The sequence below is a fragment of the Sinocyclocheilus rhinocerous genome, unplaced genomic scaffold, assembly GCF_001515625.1.
Source record: "Sinocyclocheilus rhinocerous isolate Xijiao unplaced genomic scaffold, SAMN03320098_v1.1 scaffold78, whole genome shotgun sequence".
NCBI lineage: Eukaryota > Metazoa > Chordata > Actinopteri > Cypriniformes > Cyprinidae > Sinocyclocheilus > Sinocyclocheilus rhinocerous.
Window position 1 is genome coordinate 923,965 of NW_015637122.1, and position 19,955 is coordinate 943,919.

Sequence of the window (19,955 nt, forward strand, 5' to 3'; positions counted from 1 at the left end):
ATATTTGGCCGAGATACAACTATTTGAAAATCTGGAATCTGAGGGTGAAAACAAATCAAAATATTGAGAAAATCGCCTTTAAAGTTGTCCAAATGAAGTTCTTAGCAATGCATATTACTAATCAAAAATTAAGTTTTAATATATTTACAGTAGAACATTTACAAAATATCTTCATGGAACATGATCTTTACTTAATATCCTAATGATCTTTGGCATAAAATAAAAATAATAATTTCGACCCATACAATGTATCTTTGGCTATTGCTACAAATATACCCCAGCGAATTAAGACTGGTTTTGTGCTCCAGGGTCACATATTTCAAGGCACGTGTAGTGTATGAAAATAAAAAAAGACATCCTTGGCAAGTGTAGCATCCCTTATGAAAACCCATCTTGTGTCCAAGGCCGCTACTGCTATATCATCCCTTGCTTTCGATAAAGTTCCAGAAGTGAGGCTTCATGCTCAAATACAGCCTGTTTTGTAGCAGTCTTTCTGTTAAGGTTCATATTTACTTTTTAAGAGAGGGTCCATTGTTGTATGTCTGCATCAATGGAACATTCTGGGTAAAATCAATGAATATTTAAGGCAGGTTGTGAACTACCTGTGGGGGTCGAAGGCAGTAGCATTCCCAGCTCATAGCCTCTTCTGATAAGAAACTCAGAGCCCAGACCCTATTCAAAACTTAATATTCCCCAGACATATCTCTCCTTTCTAAGCTAGTCTGAGACAAATGTAGATTACTAAAATAAAATAGCTTTTTCTGTGTTATTCAAACTTCTCTCAGGGAGTTTGAATTCGTAACAATGACTTGATTGCATCAGCTCACTCTCTCTTATCACACTTTTTGAAATGGCAGGACTTTAATGACCTCTAATCTGAGCTCACACAGGAAAGGACAATACCACTGACAGCTGATGGGAGCACAATAGGAGACTAGCAAGTGATATTCAGCTTCGGATATCAGCTAGGGGCCTTGCATTCACTTTCTAGAAAGAATTCATGACTGACGGAACACATTATTACTCTTGCCAGCTTGGAAGGTAATGTTGGGGCTACGGATGGAATCTTATCGAATCAGAGTTTCTCATAGACTGTCTGTATGGTCTCAGTAATGCCGTAATCTGACTGTGATGAACAAATGTGAAATTTGTATCTACTGTACATTAGCAGCCATATGCAAAGTTCCAAAATCATTTTTATTTTTTATTTTGACATTATCTTGTAGCTTTTAAAGGTATAGTACTCCCCTTCTGGAACATTCAAAGTGAATTTTCATGAAAAGCTAGAACATCCAGAAAAAAATCTGTCAATCTAATTAAAAAAATATTTGAAAATTAGTAATTTGCCATCTTATTTGCAAGTGAAATGTGCTTAAGATACTATAATATATTAGACAATAATTAGAAGCATAGAGAACCAAATGATTGGAGAAAATGACAGTGCCTAATATGCCCCTAATAGCAGGAAATGTCTACTGTGTAAATAGTATGTTGCATGCCGCATTTCAGTTTAACAGGCCCTGTGATGGACTGGCCATCCTATCGCCCGAGACGATGGGATAGGCTCCAGCATTCCTTCAACCCTACGTAGAACAAACAATTCGGAAAATGAATGGATGGATAGCAGTTGGCAGGCAAAGGCAAATCTGTTCTGACTACATGGGTACTCAAAATCTAATAATTTATGAAAGTGTTAGTTGAGGGTGATTTACCGATTTTCAGTCAAACAGTTCCCAGAGTATGTCCTTTTTCAAGGGGTTGTTTCTCAATACAGGTTGTTCTTGTTTTGCAAGGTCATAACACAGTTTGACTGTCTTGACTATCTTTTCACCTGCTAAGTCAACAGTTTATTTAATCAAAAGTTTATTTAAAATGAATGTTTGAAGCAGACTTTTTAATGCCCAAACAATAAATGCAGTCCAATTAACACAACTGTAAATGCACAGTTTACCACATGTACTTCAATGCTTCCTTTTTTTCAGTGTGGGGTAATTGCTTTCGCTGTTGTATACAGTGTTGTTTACATTTATTGCCAACTTTTATTAAGAGCTTCTGCATGAAAGGCATTCACAAGTTGGAGACTGGAAAATTGGTTTGTCTCAGCATGTCATGATATTTAGCAATTTGTAGTAAGTATTGTAATTTATTTAATTTCATGCTGTCATCTCTTACTGTGGGTTTTTGTCTCTGCTTGTCATAATGTTGCCTTATCTGACCTTGTTTCATATTTCTTTCTTTGCAGATCGAAATGTTAGAGCACAAATATGGGGGCCATCTCATCTCACGCCGTGCTGCTTGCAAGATCCAGACAGCCTTTCGCCAGTATCAGCTCAGCAAAAACTTTGAGAAGATCCGAAACTCCCTCCTCGAAAGTCGTTTGCCACGCCGTATCTCCCTGCGAAAAGTGCGGGTGCAAAATACAGAGGGTATCTCAGCTGAACGGGCACTGGCTGAAGGCTGCAATCTGACAAGTATCCCCCTTGTCCGGTCCCCATCCCTGCCCACCACAGTAGGCGGCTCCCTCACAGATCTTGAAGATTCCTTCAATGAGCAAGTCCAGTCTCTTGCCAAATCCATTGATGATGCACTTAGCAACTGGAGCATGAAGACCATGTGTTCACTCCAAGAAGGTGCCACCTACCAGTTTAGCTCAGAGGCCTTTAGCACAGCTGGTGACAAAACAGGGTTGGCAGGAACTGTCCGAGAAGGTGGCCCCATGGACTCTGCCACATTCCATAGCGGAACAGGCCAAGTAGACAATTCTGAGAACGTGGCCCGGAGTGCCAGCAAGCTGATGATGGCCTTTCGGGATGTGACCGTTCAAATTGACAACAAGAATTTTCATGTGTCCTCTTCCGTTTTGGAGTCCTCCACCTCTGTTTCTCTTGGTAATTGTGTCCAGCAGGGGGCCATAATTACTGAGAGCCCACAGCAACCTCCGGTTAATGATGCAAAGGAACAACATCAACAAGGACAGCCACCTGCATTTCCCCAGGATCCAGCTCCTCCACCCCTAGAGCGGGATGCTGAGGAAGTACCAGATGGCGACTTCCCAGATCCTCCTCCAAGTGAGGAGGAGCTTGGGGAGGATCTTCCACCTCTGGAAATGGAGAAACTGGAAGTTCCAGAACCAGCAATTCCGGCAGAGAAAGCAATAACCTCTGAAACCTTGTCCCCACCAGAGGTTGCAGAGATGCCAGTCACCCCGATTGTAGAGGTTTTGGAAGCCAAACGAATTGAGTCAGACACAGCGGACAACAGCTCAGAGCAGATGAGTAGCAGCAGTACATCCACATCAGCCCAGTCGACTTCTGAAGTCTCGTCCAAAGAGGCTTTACAGGCCATGATTCTTAGCTTGCCCCGATACCACTGCGAAAACCCAACAAGTTGCAAATCTCCTACCCTCTCTACTGACGTCATGCGAAAACGCCTATATCGTATTGGTCTCAACCTCTTCAACATGTGAGTACCCTGAGAACCTCTTATCTCCAGTTGATTGTTATGGTTACAGACCTCTTGCTTGAAGTGACTAATGCCAGATATTTTAGACTATAAAACAATTTTCTCTCTCATTTTATCAAGCTGTCCTCACCTGCTACTAATATAGCTGCATGAGGCCTGCTCTTCAAAACCTCACCAAATCCTAGTCTCTCTCTGTCTCACTTTGTTGTCTCACTCCTGTTATCTAGTTATGTCTCCAGCTGTGGCTAACACCCCATTCCTGATGCCTGTCACCTTGGGTTTGTCTGACCCTATTAATAGCTCTGCTTTTGTTTAAAGTGCTGTCTCACTCCCTTTTCCCTAATCTCATCTTGCTCCATTCCAAACATAAAGTCATTTTAAAAGTTGGACTAATTGTCTAATTAAAAAGCACACTACAATAATGGGATTATTAGGTTTATCTGGGTTGTGTGTATGAGAAAGAGAGAGATATACAGTATAAGAAAAATGAAGGGTGAACATGAAGGGGAAAAAAATTTTTTTAGGGCCAAGCACTAGCCGTAGGCACATATTGTATCTGTTAGTTTTCTACTTACTTCTGTTACCACCATTTCTGGATAGGATTCTATGGCCCCTCAAACTATATGGAACTGTACAGTTTTTGCTTTCAAATTTTGTCTTTTGGTGTTCATCATCACTCTTCAGATATACCTTAATGAATTTGCCATAAATACCATCTCAGTAATGTTTTTGCATTTTGACACTAAATAGCAGTGCTTTCCAAACCTGCCCTAGAGGCTCCCATTTGGCTGTCTCTGTTTACTGTCTCCGTTTAAGGACACAGTCATTTTAGGTCTTGCAGTCTGTAATGAGCTGATGAGTTGATTCAGGTGTGTCAGATAAGGGAAAACCGAAAGCAGCATTTGGAAAACACTGCTTTATAAGTATCATTGTCGTAATGTCAATACCACATAAATGGTGACCACCAACTATTCAGAGTTAACAAGTGTAATTGCTGCTTACAGCTATGTTTAATAGCTACTATTTACTATTTATATTAAAGTTAGATCTTTACAGCAGGGTAAGATCACTTCTTTATCCTGATTCCTGCATTCCTTACTGTTATACCTAATTAGACATTGCAATTCTCTCCACTGTGGATGCATTTCTTGATCCAAAAGGCTGATTTCTTCAAGCTCATTTCATAGAGGCGTAATCTGAAACATGTTTTTATTGAGATTTTATTTTTAATACAGGACCAGTTTGTTCCTTTATTCATACATAATGGATTTTATAAGGATTAGCTAACATCAATATCATGTCGGTTTACTAGTATTCATGCATGACTGCAATATGGCAATCTCCCTGAAGGCATTCAAATATTATTTTGCTGCACCCCCAGAAATCAGATGCTACAATAAGTGTCTGATTTGAAATAAGCTTGTGTAACTTGCGTATAGAGTAACTTCAAGTAAAATGGGATGCTTTTTAAGATGAATGTGATATGTAAACACACACACACACACACACACACATATATATATAATGTATATATTCATTTGATGTGTATTAATTTTTTGTTTCTTTGTTTGTTTGTTTTTAGTTCGTTTTGTATCAGTGTTTATTAATTGCACATTGTTTACCATGTACTAATTTGCATATTCCGTATATCTGTTTCTTTTTCTATTTGCCACTTATATCAGTGATATTACCATGCCGAGGAACTGTCTGCTTTTGTAACTATCCTATCACCTTTCCAACCAGGACACCTGTTTTTCATAGCTGGAGAAATGCAGCTCCACTTTACAAATTCTGCAGTGTCACATTGCTGCCAATTAAAATTCTGCTCCCGCATGTCTATTCTCTATGTTCAGCCAAGAGTGACTGAGGCAGAGTTTGATAAGAGCTCTCTATACGCAAAATATCACAGAGGTGCATGATGGGAAAGGTTGAATGAGGATTGTGCTGGACTATGTATCATAAACAGATTAAGGTCAGAAACTTACCCTACGCAAATGCAGATGCTAATGCTGAATAACAAATTGTAAATGTACATAGTTTGTGTTAAATCGGATGTGTTAGCATTCACATAGCTGCAGTATAAACATGCTGACAGTTTAAAGAAGTGTGATTCAGCAAGGTTATTCTCAAACTGTTGCTCCTTCATGACTAATTATCCTGAAAGACAAAACTGTTTGTAGATGAAAACAGTTCGCTATTGCACAAAATGGCATCCCTTGCTAAGTATGCAGCATATTGAATTGTGTTTTAAAACATTTTAAATTGCAACAATATGGGCAATTAAGTATATTTCGAGCCCAAATATTCACGTTTTCCACTAGGACAGTGAATCAATTTGATTTATGTTTTCCCAAGGCCAATATATACAATGGACATTACAAAATAAAATCCAGTCATAAGTATTGCCATTAAATTGTATCCAACAATTTTGATGTTTTTTCTCCATAGGTTATGTAGCTGTTTTGGTTAATCAAAACGTCAAACGTGCATGTATGTCAAAAAAAAAAAGAAGCTAAAAATAAAGAAATAAAGAAATAAAATAAAATTAAAAAAAAGTGTACAATACAAAAGTGTACATCCAAACATAGTACAGTGTATTTACTGTGTTCACGCTGTATTATAATTATAGATGCTGTTACAAAAATTTTGGTAAAACTTTATTTTACCGTTTCCTTGTTAGACGTTACATGTACTTACTATAGTAATAACAATAAATTATGCATAATTGCATGCAACTAACCATAAACCAAACCCTTAGTAGTAAGTACTTAGTAAGTACATGTAGTTAATTAATAAATGTACAATAAAAAGTGTAACCAAAATGTATTTACAGATATAATTACATGCAGGTATTTTTTTCTTTTTAATGTAAGCACATTGTAAAAACATGTATGCACACAATAAGTGCAATGTATCAAATGACAAATGTTAGTACAGAGTGGTTAAAGACATATAATCATGTAATATAAATGGGCCCTCTGTTCTGCCTCCTATTGTACAGTCTATTTTAAAATAAAATTAAAGATCCCACTTCGATAATTGAAGATATAGATGACTTTAACCCTCACTTCTACATTTACTACCCCATGCAATGGCGCTTCAGTGCCATTTGTAGTTCTTTTAAAGTGAGAGAAATAATCTGAAGAAAGAGGACCTAATTAAGAGTTCTTAATCAGCTATAAAGAAGTCACTGGGGGAATGTGGCTTTAAAAAGTTAAAAGCTTATTCAGATGAAGCAGTGCTTTTCTGTAGTATATTAAACCATCCAAGTTCTCCATGTACTAGCTTTTGTTTATTTTCCCTTTCATTGCTGTTACAGCGTCCAAGGTAAAACACATTATTCCTACCTCTTAATGAATGCCTTTTGTATGGTATTTGTGTGCATGTGATAGCAGAGACAAATAAAAGAAGATGTAAGAATCTGAGTCACGAGCGACCGCTGAAAGAAAAAAAGAAAAATTAAATTTCCAAATCCCATTTCCAGACAGCATTTAACAGCATGTTCCTGACGTGGTAACTTACATAACTGACAAATAGGCTTGCATTTACGCACAGCGGCTCTTTATCCATCTTGCGAAAGGGAAGGTGCATAATCTACTGATTTATTTTCCACCTTGACCATGTGAAACCTTCTTTGCCCTGTGTTGATGGCGACAATATTCACGGTTGAATGTAACAGAAGGGATTCATCTGTTTTATAGGGGTGAGTGAATGTATGTGTGCACTTGATTATGAATCAGTTGGGAGGACGATACCGGCTGCCAAGCTGGGGTGCGTTTCCCAAAAGCATCGTTAGCCAACTATGGTCGCAAGTTCCGTCATTACCAACATAGTTCAACGATTCGGAGTTTCCCGAAACCATAGTTCAAACGAACATTCGCAAACTGCATCGCAAACTTGTGTCGTTGGAACGACAGCTCTTCACCTGTGGTTAGAGGCATAGGTCGTTGTTAGTTTGCTGTGTTGACGTCATTGATTGCGCCGCACCTGGGGTGTGTTCTATTCAGAGTTATCGACCCTATGCCCTATTCCTTTCGAAGATTTCACATCCACTTTGAGTGATTTGGAAGAGTTAAAGTTGTGGTGCTTAGATCTTACCTAATTCGCCTTTAAATATTTTTTTTATTACAAATTCAGTTTGAAACTATGTAGCAGCGTGGCCCTCGCAAATATTCTCCCTTCAAAGTGCCCTCTGAAAGCATTAATCATGCCGATTGGAACGCAGCCTTCGTTTCGTTTGTGCGAAGAAAAGGTGAGTTTGTCAAGTACACACACACACACTATATACACTGTTTGCAAAAGTATTTCAAATTTTTTTAAGTGTTCACTTAAGTCTGCGTGGCGGGGGGGGGGGCATATTGGCGAATAAACAAAATATTTAATAGAAGTTATGTCAGATTAAACAAATGGTTTAAACTGCAATGGTGGCTGGATGCTGCACAGGTGTCAGGAGGTATGGGCGAAGAGGATATCCACTGTCTCCCAGCAGCCAGCTATCACCAAAGCCACCCTCTTCAGCCACCTGCCGCAGGATGGCCAAAACTGTCTCTTCCTTGGTAGTGAGATGAGGAACTGAATTGATACCCCCACCAGTCTTGTTTGCTTCCCTCTTACGTGCCGCAGCCATCTGTTTTGTCACACTTGCGAAGTCCCTCCACTTATTCCTGACTTCTTCTGGGCTTCGTTCGTACCCATAGCCAGCAGCATTTATTTTTTGAGTGATTTCTGCCCAGATTTTCTATTTGTCAGCATTTGTAATGCTGCTTTTCAGCTTTTAAAATAGTTGGATTTTATTATTTTCCACCTTCTCCAAAACAACTGCAACTTCATGCTTTTGTTGGGGCTTTCGTGTCATTTTCATTACCACATGGCTGAATGGCAAGGAGACTTAAATAGGAAAAATTATTGAGCAAAATAAGCAACAGGTGTCCACAACAGTACATCACAGTTTTTTTAAAAACCCATCTTTTTTTCAATTGTGCTTATGTATCAATATTAAATAAGAAATGGTATTTATATGAAATTGTGAAATTATAGACATTGGGATCAGAAAAGAGCACATTTTTAACTCGTAACTCGAGTGTGTATATGTATATAATTTATTGCGGAACAAATGAATGTTGCTTTATTACTCCACTCCTACGTAACATCATTTCAAAAGCATAATTCGAGTCGAAGAAAAGAGAAAATAAAACCAAATTACTGTAGGTGGCGGTATGTGCTCATGGCACCAGTCGGCTATTAGATCGAAGAAGAAGAAGAACAACGTCATAACGACAGCTCAAACCAACGTGGTTTAAACGATGGATCTGCGACACAGGTACCATGGTTTCGGGAAACAGTCGTGACTAGCTAGTTCGTTTCCACAACGATGCATCGTACTATGGTGGTTAATCAGCGAGTTACGTCGTTGTACGGGAAACGCACCCCTGGTTATTTCCCACCCGCTCATCAGATTTCCTTCAAATAAAGGAAAGTACAGTGAGAATTTTGAACATATGGTTAAATCCCTCAAATGACTCAGCTTCATCTGTCATGCAAGGATTAGTTCACCCAAAAATTAAAATTCTGTCATCATTCACCCTCATGTTGTGACTTTCTATCTCCATATGATTTTTTTCTCTCTTTTGGAACAGTTTTGTCAGTGAATAATTGTTTTGTTTTTAATTAATGTGAATTTTAAATTAATATTGTGTAAATAGAATGTTCATTTAGTTCATGCAAATGTATGTACATCTCATTTGTCATCATTACAATTAATTATTTACAATGTATCAGCACTCTTTGCTGTAAATTTTAGCATCTGCCATTAAAATGCTAAATGTAGTGGATTAGTATAAAAGCATAGAAGTAGTCAGTATTTGTCATTCTTTCAATGTCATTGTTACATTTATAAAATGTTATTAGTGTGTGCAAAAAGGTAGATGGCATATAATATAACAGAACTACCCTTTTTTTTCCCCAAAGTACACCTACTGTACTTATAACTTGCACAATATTTAAAAAAATGATATATATATATATCTCTCTTATATATATATATATATATATATAGAGAGAGAGAGAGAGAGAGAGAGAGAGAGAGATTTTTTTTTTGAGGTTTAAAAAAACCTTTAATCAATCAAAAGATTGCACACTTGGCACAACAATATAAAAGATCTTCAACAATATTCACCAAATAAATTATAAAAAGTCATCTTCACAAAACACAAATGAACCATTATTTACACACCATTTGTACATGAATTCAAGCATGCTTCCTGTAGTTTAAAAAAAAAAAATATATTCTACTCTTATTCTTGATTCAGCTAATGCTGTAAACAGGCTAGGGACATTAACAATTCGTCCTTCAAGAGCAAGTCTGCAAGTCTTACAAATAGCTAATTTTGCTTGCCCAATAATACAATTTGCAACAGTACATCGTTCCTTGTTTACCTTAGAATGCCTACAGCCATAAATAAAAAGTATCTTGTTAAAATCAAAGCCCAATCCTTCAATAATCCTTTCCAGCAATGCAAAAAGTGGCACCAACCTTGAACATTCAATGAAAACATGAAAAACCGTTTCATGACTATTACAGAAATGACAAAAGGGCAAAACATTCAAATTAAATTTGGAAACCAAAACATTTGTGGCTAGCACACAATGCAATATTCTCCATTGTAAATCACCTGAACGTTTTGGAAGGGGACTTTTATAAAAAAGCCTCCAAGAAGGAAAAATACAATCTGTAACTGCAAGTTTTTCTCTCCATTTTCTATCATATCTTTCATGAAGATCTTTAAAATAAGCAGTTCCCTTTCATGGGAACTTCGAACTGCATCCTCTAGGGGTTGCTATGGGGAACGCCTCGTCGTGACCCGTGTCTGAAGCATACATTGAAAAAACACCAACTTGTTGGCCGGCGACAGCCATGACGTCACTACCGGTGCGACTATAGTATAAATAGGCGCCGGGAGCACACATCATTCACTTCTTCGTCTGAAGCTTGCGTCTGCAGCATGGCAAGAAACCTAGAGGACGCAGTGTCTCGTTCCCTACTCAGGGAACCATGGTTACATAAGTAACCTGAGACGTTCCCTTTCATGGGAACTTCGAACTGCATCCTCTAGGGGTTGCTATGGGGAACGCCTCGTCGTGACCCGTGTCTGAAGCATACATTGAAAAAACACCAACTTGTTGGCCGGCGACAGCCATGACGTCACTACCGGTGCGACTATAGTATAAATAGGCGCCGGGAGCACACATCATTCACTTCTTCGTCTGAAGCTTGCGTCTGCAGCATGGCAAGAAACCTAGAGGACGCAGTGTCTCGTTCCCTACTCAGGGAACCATGGTTACATAAGTAACCTGAGACGTTCCCTTTCATGGGAACTTCGAACTGCATCCTCTAGGGGTTGCTATGGGGAACGCCTCGTCGTGACCCGTGTCTGAAGCATACATTGAAAAAACACCAACTTGTTGGCCGGCGACAGCCATGACGTCACTACCGGTGCGACTATAGTATAAATAGGCGCCGGGAGCACACATCATTCACTTCTTCGTCTGAAGCTTGCGTCTGCAGCATGGCAAGAAACCTAGAGGACGCAGTGTCTCGTTCCCTACTCAGGGAACCATGGTTACATAAGTAACCTGAGACGTTCCCTTTCATGGGAACTTCGAACTGCATCCTCTAGGGGTTGCTATGGGGAACGCCTCGTCGTGACCCGTGTCTGAAGCATACATTGAAAAAACACCAACTTGTTGGCCGGCGACAGCCATGACGTCACTACCGGTGCGACTATAGTATAAATAGGCGCCGGGAGCACACATCATTCACTTCTTCGTCTGAAGCTTGCGTCTGCAGCATGGCAAGAAACCTAGAGGACGCAGTGTCTCGTTCCCTACTCAGGGAACCATGGTTACATAAGTAACCTGAGACGTTCCCTTTCATGGGAACTTCGAACTGCATCCTCTAGGGGTTGCTATGGGGAACGCCTCGTCGTGACCCGTGTCTGAAGCATACATTGAAAAAACACCAACTTGTTGGCCGGCGACAGCCATGACGTCACTACCGGTGCGACTATAGTATAAATAGGCGCCGGGAGCACACATCATTCACTTCTTCGTCTGAAGCTTGCGTCTGCAGCATGGCAAGAAACCTAGAGGACGCAGTGTCTCGTTCCCTACTCAGGGAACCATGGTTACATAAGTAACCTGAGACGTTCCCTTTCATGGGAACTTCGAACTGCATCCTCTAGGGGTTGCTATGGGGAACGCCTCGTCGTGACCCGTGTCTGAAGCATACATTGAAAAAACACCAACTTGTTGGCCGGCGACAGCCATGACGTCACTACCGGTGCGACTATAGTATAAATAGGCGCCGGGAGCACACATCATTCACTTCTTCGTCTGAAGCTTGCGTCTGCAGCATGGCAAGAAACCTAGAGGACGCAGTGTCTCGTTCCCTACTCAGGGAACCATGGTTACATAAGTAACCTGAGACGTTCCCTTTCATGGGAACTTCGAACTGCATCCTCTAGGGGTTGCTATGGGGAACGCCTCGTCGTGACCCGTGTCTGAAGCATACATTGAAAAAACACCAACTTGTTGGCCGGCGACAGCCATGACGTCACTACCGGTGCGACTATAGTATAAATAGGCGCCGGGAGCACACATCATTCACTTCTTCGTCTGAAGCTTGCGTCTGCAGCATGGCAAGAAACCTAGAGGACGCAGTGTCTCGTTCCCTACTCAGGGAACCATGGTTACATAAGTAACCTGAGACGTTCCCTTTCATGGGAACTTCGAACTGCATCCTCTAGGGGTTGCTATGGGGAACGCCTCGTCGTGACCCGTGTCTGAAGCATACATTGAAAAAACACCAACTTGTTGGCCGGCGACAGCCATGACGTCACTACCGGTGCGACTATAGTATAAATAGGCGCCGGGAGCACACATCATTCACTTCTTCGTCTGAAGCTTGCGTCTGCAGCATGGCAAGAAACCTAGAGGACGCAGTGTCTCGTTCCCTACTCAGGGAACCATGGTTACATAAGTAACCTGAGACGTTCCCTTTCATGGGAACTTCGAACTGCATCCTCTAGGGGTTGCTATGGGGAACGCCTCGTCGTGACCCGTGTCTGAAGCATACATTGAAAAAACACCAACTTGTTGGCCGGCGACAGCCATGACGTCACTACCGGTGCGACTATAGTATAAATAGGCGCCGGGAGCACACATCATTCACTTCTTCGTCTGAAGCTTGCGTCTGCAGCATGGCAAGAAACCTAGAGGACGCAGTGTCTCGTTCCCTACTCAGGGAACCATGGTTACATAAGTAACCTGAGACGTTCCCTTTCATGGGAACTTCGAACTGCATCCTCTAGGGGTTGCTATGGGGAACGCCTCGTCGTGACCCGTGTCTGAAGCATACATTGAAAAAACACCAACTTGTTGGCCGGCGACAGCCATGACGTCACTACCGGTGCGACTATAGTATAAATAGGCGCCGGGAGCACACATCATTCACTTCTTCGTCTGAAGCTTGCGTCTGCAGCATGGCAAGAAACCTAGAGGACGCAGTGTCTCGTTCCCTACTCAGGGAACCATGGTTACATAAGTAACCTGAGACGTTCCCTTTCATGGGAACTTCGAACTGCATCCTCTAGGGGTTGCTATGGGGAACGCCTCGTCGTGACCCGTGTCTGAAGCATACATTGAAAAAACACCAACTTGTTGGCCGGCGACAGCCATGACGTCACTACCGGTGCGACTATAGTATAAATAGGCGCCGGGAGCACACATCATTCACTTCTTCGTCTGAAGCTTGCGTCTGCAGCATGGCAAGAAACCTAGAGGACGCAGTGTCTCGTTCCCTACTCAGGGAACCATGGTTACATAAGTAACCTGAGACGTTCCCTTTCATGGGAACTTCGAACTGCATCCTCTAGGGGTTGCTATGGGGAACGCCTCGTCGTGACCCGTGTCTGAAGCATACATTGAAAAAACACCAACTTGTTGGCCGGCGACAGCCATGACGTCACTACCGGTGCGACTATAGTATAAATAGGCGCCGGGAGCACACATCATTCACTTCTTCGTCTGAAGCTTGCGTCTGCAGCATGGCAAGAAACCTAGAGGACGCAGTGTCTCGTTCCCTACTCAGGGAACCATGGTTACATAAGTAACCTGAGACGTTCCCTTTCATGGGAACTTCGAACTGCATCCTCTAGGGGTTGCTATGGGGAACGCCTCGTCGTGACCCGTGTCTGAAGCATACATTGAAAAAACACCAACTTGTTGGCCGGCGACAGCCATGACGTCACTACCGGTGCGACTATAGTATAAATAGGCGCCGGGAGCACACATCATTCACTTCTTCGTCTGAAGCTTGCGTCTGCAGCATGGCAAGAAACCTAGAGGACGCAGTGTCTCGTTCCCTACTCAGGGAACCATGGTTACATAAGTAACCTGAGACGTTCCCTTTCATGGGAACTTCGAACTGCATCCTCTAGGGGTTGCTATGGGGAACGCCTCGTCGTGACCCGTGTCTGAAGCATACATTGAAAAAACACCAACTTGTTGGCCGGCGACAGCCATGACGTCACTACCGGTGCGACTATAGTATAAATAGGCGCCGGGAGCACACATCATTCACTTCTTCGTCTGAAGCTTGCGTCTGCAGCATGGCAAGAAACCTAGAGGACGCAGTTCGAAGTTCCCATGAAAGGGAACGTCTCAGGTTACTTATGTAACCATGGTTCCCTACTCAGGGAACCATGGTTACACAAGTAACCTGAGACGTTTTTACACATACCTGATACATATCTTTTTTTCCCACTGTTTGAAAATGTAACCCCTTTAATCTCTCAAAATTTAACAGCTTTCCAACTCGATTGTCTTCAGGGCAAACTTCAGGTGACACACTTAACTTAGGAAAAGGTAACTGTATAGGCCCACTCTCTAAAGAAAAATTCAAAAACTGCAAAAGAGGAGGAGGGAGAGCAGCTTTCAAGCCTAAAATGAACTGCTCTACCACCCTCACAGACCTCAATTCAACCTGCCTGGCAATCTCTTCTGCTGATCTCCACTCTTTTGAGTCTAAGTTAATCAAGTGTCCCACTTTAGTGAAACCTTTCTTCATACATAACTTAACTATACTATTAGATATACAAACATTTCCTAAAATGGAATTAAAAAACAATGGTTCATTTAAACTGTAGTGATCTTTTTCAGACCTATACACCCTAAATGCATTCCAAGATTTTAAAACCGATACATAAAAATTAACACCAGATGTGACATTTTCATTAAAAGATGACATCAAAAACAGTTGTTTATCAAGCTCCACAAAGGGATCTTAATACAACTAGCCCAAATGACACCCAAGGAATAAATTCTGTAGAAAAAAATAAGTCTCTGTACAGATTTTAGTCTCATAGCTCTGACTTTAGCTGACAGTTCAATCAGTCCTTGTCCTCCTTCATTTACTGGCAAATATAAAAAAAACAGAAGAAAGCCAGTGAAACCCATCCCCCCAAAAAATCAACAAAAACCTTCTGTAGTTTTTGTAGTAGATCTCTTGGGGGGTCAATAACAGTCAAGCGATGCCATAGCATTGATGCTGCTAGATTGTTTACAACAAGAACCCTCCCTCTATAAGATATTTTAGGAAAGATCCATCTCCATTTCTGTAAGCGCCCAGCCACCTTTTCATAGAGGCCTTCCCAATTGTTTTCCATGTATTGCTCTGTTCCAATGAAAACCCCCAGCATTTTAAACCCCTCTGAACTCCAGGGGCAGCGCTGAGGACGTTTTGGAATGCCTTCTTCCTCCCATTGACCTAATAACAAAGATGTACTTTTTTCCAGTTGACTCGAGCTGAGGAGGCTTTTTGATAGATCTCAAGAGCCACTTCCAGATTGCACACATCTTCATTTGATCTAATTACTACGGTGACATCGTCAGCATAAGCACTGAGTTTAACATTTACCATCTCTGAAGTAGAAAATCCCACCGTTGAAATTCCACAAAGTTGATGCCTCAGAGCAGTTAGCAAAGGTTCAATGGCAAAAACCCACATTAAAATTATTGTCTCTGGCAAATGAAATCAAATCACAAATCAGAAACAAATTATCAAATATTGTAAATTTTGGAATACAGTACGACTGATCTACGTTAATTATTGTTGATATATATATGTTTTAATCTATTAGTTAATGCTTTGGATCTTATAATCAACTCCAAGCAGAGACACTGGTCGCCAGTTTCTTATATACGCAAGATTATCCTTTCTTGGGTATCAAGGTGATAACTGCTCTCCGTAGACCCAGTGGTAAAGTGCCAATATCAAAGCACTCTAAAAAAACTGAGAACAAGTCTTCTCCAATGACTGGTCAAAACTGTTTATAAAATTCTGCTGTTAAGCTATCGAAACCCGGAGCCTTGCCTAAAGACAGATCTTTGATTGCAGCAGTCAATTTGTTCATGTGCAATGGCTGTTCAAGTCTAGAATTGTCACTTTCCGTCAAATGAGGCAGATCCTGAAGAAGTGTTTAATAATGCAATGCATGAACAATTATTTCATGTTCATCAGTTGTTTTTCCTCCCTCCGGCAGTTTCAGACGACTTAAAGTTTTTCTATCTGCAACTTTCTTCTCCAAATTGAAAAAAAAGTATGTTGGAGTATCCATGCAGTTAAAAGACGTAAACCTTGCTCGAATCAAAGTGTCTTTGGCTTTCTCTTCCAAGAGATTCTGGAGAAGAATTTTTCTTGTTTCCAAAACGTCAACAGTACTTCCATCATCCTCTTCAATGTTCAACTGCAAGATATCCTGTTCAAGTTGTTTCATTTTGTTTTCAAAAATATTCTTATTATACGTAGAATACTTCTGACAAAAAAAGTTTGACTTGAACTTTACTAACGTCCCACCATTGACTCTGATTTTCTCTCTCTCAATGCCCCCCAGAAAAGTGTAAAAGAGTGCACAAAATTGTGATCCCGCAAAAGCTTATTATTAAAACGCCAGTAGGGGCATTTAAATGTGCTCTGTGCAGTAATGACATTGACAGACATATAATGATGGTCTGACAAAGGAGTGGAAGTAATACAACTATTAAAAAACTTTGGGTCCCACTTTATATTAAGTGGCCTTAACTACTATGTACTTACATTTAATTTAATCATTTGGTACAATGCACTTATTGTGTACATACATGGTTTTACATTGTACTTATATTTAAAAAATACCTGCATGTAATTACATCTGTAATTAATTTCTGTAATTACATTTCTAATTACACTGTTGACCCATCCCTTACACCAGTGGTTCCCAATCCTGGTCCTGGAGAACCCCCAACACTGCACGTTTTTGGTGTCTCTCTTATCTGACACTCACATTTGAGGTCTTGGAGTCTTCACTAATGAGCTGATGAGTTGAAGCAGGTGTGTTTGTATAGGGAGACATCTAAAATGTGCAGTGTTGGGGGTTCTCCAGGACCAGGATTGGGAACCACTGCCTTACACCTTAACCCACCCTTAAACCTACCAATACCACCAAACCTGTCCCTAACCTTAACCGTATCCCACCTCAATAGCAGCAAAAGTGTTTTGCAATACAATATGAACACAATACGTACATTGTACTTATATTTTGATGTTAGTACATAGTAGTTAAGGCCACTTAATATAAAGTTGGACCAAACTTTGTACATAAATTCTGTCAAGCCTTGCTGCAGAAACCATATTAGAATTTACTTTTATCCATGTGTATTGTTTTACATCAGGAAAAGCTTCTCTCCAAACATCTACAAGATCATAATACTTAAACCAGAAGTACCAAATTTTACATTGCATTTATAGTGCACATATAACAAATTCGCTTTGTATTATTCATATTTTTATTATAATTTTTTTCTATATAACTACATTTATGTAAAATTAAGCTAATTTTGAATTCGTTCACTAAGTCTTTAATGATTCATTTGATCATTCACTTAACCAATTTGTTCTATTACATACATAATGTTTTTAAATTTTTTTTAAAACATCTGCTGACAGACTGTGAGGTTCTTCATGATTCCTATCTAATGTGTGATCTAAAGTGCAATTAAAATCTCCGGCCAATACAATAATCCTACCCTGTGGAACACTGCTTAAAGCTGTATGAATTTTTCAAAGAAAAGCATATGTTCTTTCCCAATATTTGGGGCATATACATAAAAGAGTGAAAAATTAAAGCCATGTAAAGTAACATCCACTCTTAGCATTCTACCTGGTAGGACATCAAAAACGTTCACATTCTGTTCTTTAAATTCAACTCCAAAAATAATTGCAACACCTGCACTGTTACTGAAAACCATGACTTGTCCATTCCATTCACTTTTCCACTGGACCTGATTATTTACATCTGTGTGAGTTTCTTGTAAAAAAAACTACACTGCCATTCTTCATAATAATATAATCAAAAAGAGATGCTCTTTTCACAGCATCACGACACCCATTAATATTTAAAGAGCCAAAACATAAAGGTGACATGATGCTAAAGAAAAGAAGAATTAATGAAAAGAAAAGACAAATTAATTCTGACATCGCTAGACTTCTCATTTCTTACCACGTAAATGCAAAGAACTTCTCACATTGCTCAGAATCTTCTTAAGACGATATCGTTTCGGCTTATCAAGTTCCTCAAAAAAAGCTTTTCTTTTTGTTGCTGTAAAAGATGCCAAAAACAGACCTAAATCAGGAAAAAAAAGTATCGATCTTAGGCTTACGAAGTCCTTTAGTGCAATCCAGTAAGTCGTTAATTTGTTTAAGTGAATAAAGCTTAGACCTACTACCCTCAACAGTAAGCTGCATCTGCACACTTGAACTAGTCTCATTGTTCTCATCCAAAATGCTCTCAATATCTTCATTATCATTATCAGAATCCTCAGTTTGCAAATATGTACTAAATTCTTGAGCTTTTCAAACTTCTACAATTTGGCTAGTACTTATCTCATCAGTATTTACCGTTGTCTTAGCAAGCTGCATCTGCTTTATCTCGCTATGTGGATTGTGATCAGCATCTACTTGCACTTCACAGAGGCTTGTTACTGATTTTGAGACCATGTTCTCACTACCGCTTACTGCAGTCACCTTAACTGCTTCCACAGAAGCATCTATTGAGTTTTCTGAGACCACATTCACCTCATGAAAAGTACTTAGTGCAGCACCTTCAACAACTGACACCTCCGATAATACAGCAGCCGTATTTAACTCACTACTTGCCTGTCTGTTATTCTCTTCATTAACAGCGGCAGCTGCAACGTTCACTCCATTTTTATTCTGACAAGACTGCCGAACATGCCCAAACTCTCCACACACAAAACATTTAATCGTCTCTGAACTGATAAAAATCATATAATCTTTACCATCAATACTCAACTTGATGGACAAGTTCAGAGCCTCATTCTGGGAATTCAAAATCATAATTGCTTGGCGTCTGAACGGTATTACATGTTTAAGTTCGACACTCTTACAGCCAAGTAGGATCATCTTGATAGGACCCATTAGCTTACCATACCTCTGTAGTATCTCTAATTTTTCACTTCTTACAAACGGCGGTACATTTGAAAGAACAACTTTTTTCGTTGGACTTGACAGAGGTAGAACAGGCACAAATGTGTCCTTGATTGTTAAACCACTCTCAATCAAAGAATCCACCAACTGAATTTCACTGAGAAACAGCACTATAGCCTTATTCATGCGTGATGCAGACCTAATGTTTGCGCCACCGATCACAGAACTCACAGCTAATAAACAATCCTCCACCAAGACCGAGGCGTCTGGCATGCATTTACAACCATGCCTAACAGTCATCCCCAGATAGTCTCCCGTGTTTGTCTCCATTACTCGGAGCACGCTGACCAAAGGTCAGCTAAAGCCCTACAAACTTTACTCACAAACAAGAACTTTTAATCCAACTCAAAAATAATAGAAAAATAGAAAGTTGGAACTCACTCAAGAACGCTCTCACTCACACCAACCAACTCCACTGTTCTCGCACATGCGCACACACACACACAGAGAGAGAGGGAGAGAGAGAGAGAGTCATTCATGACTGGAGCAATTTATAAAAATTTGTGTAACTATAAATCTACTTGGAGACTCTGAAAAAGACCTGCAAATGACAATACAATACAATACAATACAATACAATACAATTAAATTAAACTAAATTAAATTGACGAACAATACACTGAAACATGTTATTGTATCTTACTCAGATGCTTCAAAACATTAACATATTTATTTATATTAAAGGGGTCCTATTATGCTTTTTCACTTTTTCAACTTTAGTTAGTCTGTAATGTTGCTTTTTGTGCATAAAAAAGATCTGCAAAGTAACAAAGCTCAAAGTCCACTTCAAAAGGAGATATTTTATTTAACAGAAATCACTTTTCAAAAACTACATCGAACAACTCGTTTGGACTACAACGCATATTTTCCAGGATTTGTGATATCACAAATA

The 19,955-nt window shown here is 40.0% G+C and overlaps 1 protein-coding gene across 2 annotated transcripts in view; it reads left to right on the top strand.

Annotated features, from left to right (window-relative positions):
- iqsec3a (IQ motif and Sec7 domain ArfGEF 3a) overlaps positions 1-19,955 on the top strand; it is a 168,640-nt gene that overhangs the window by 85,522 nt on the left and 63,163 nt on the right. For both annotated transcript variants that reach the window (XM_016563257.1, XM_016563258.1), the window contains exon 4: positions 2,243-3,462. In XM_016563257.1, the coding sequence (XP_016418743.1) occupies positions 2,243-3,462 (1,220 nt within the window). The remainder of the gene's footprint in view (positions 1-2,242; positions 3,463-19,955) is intronic.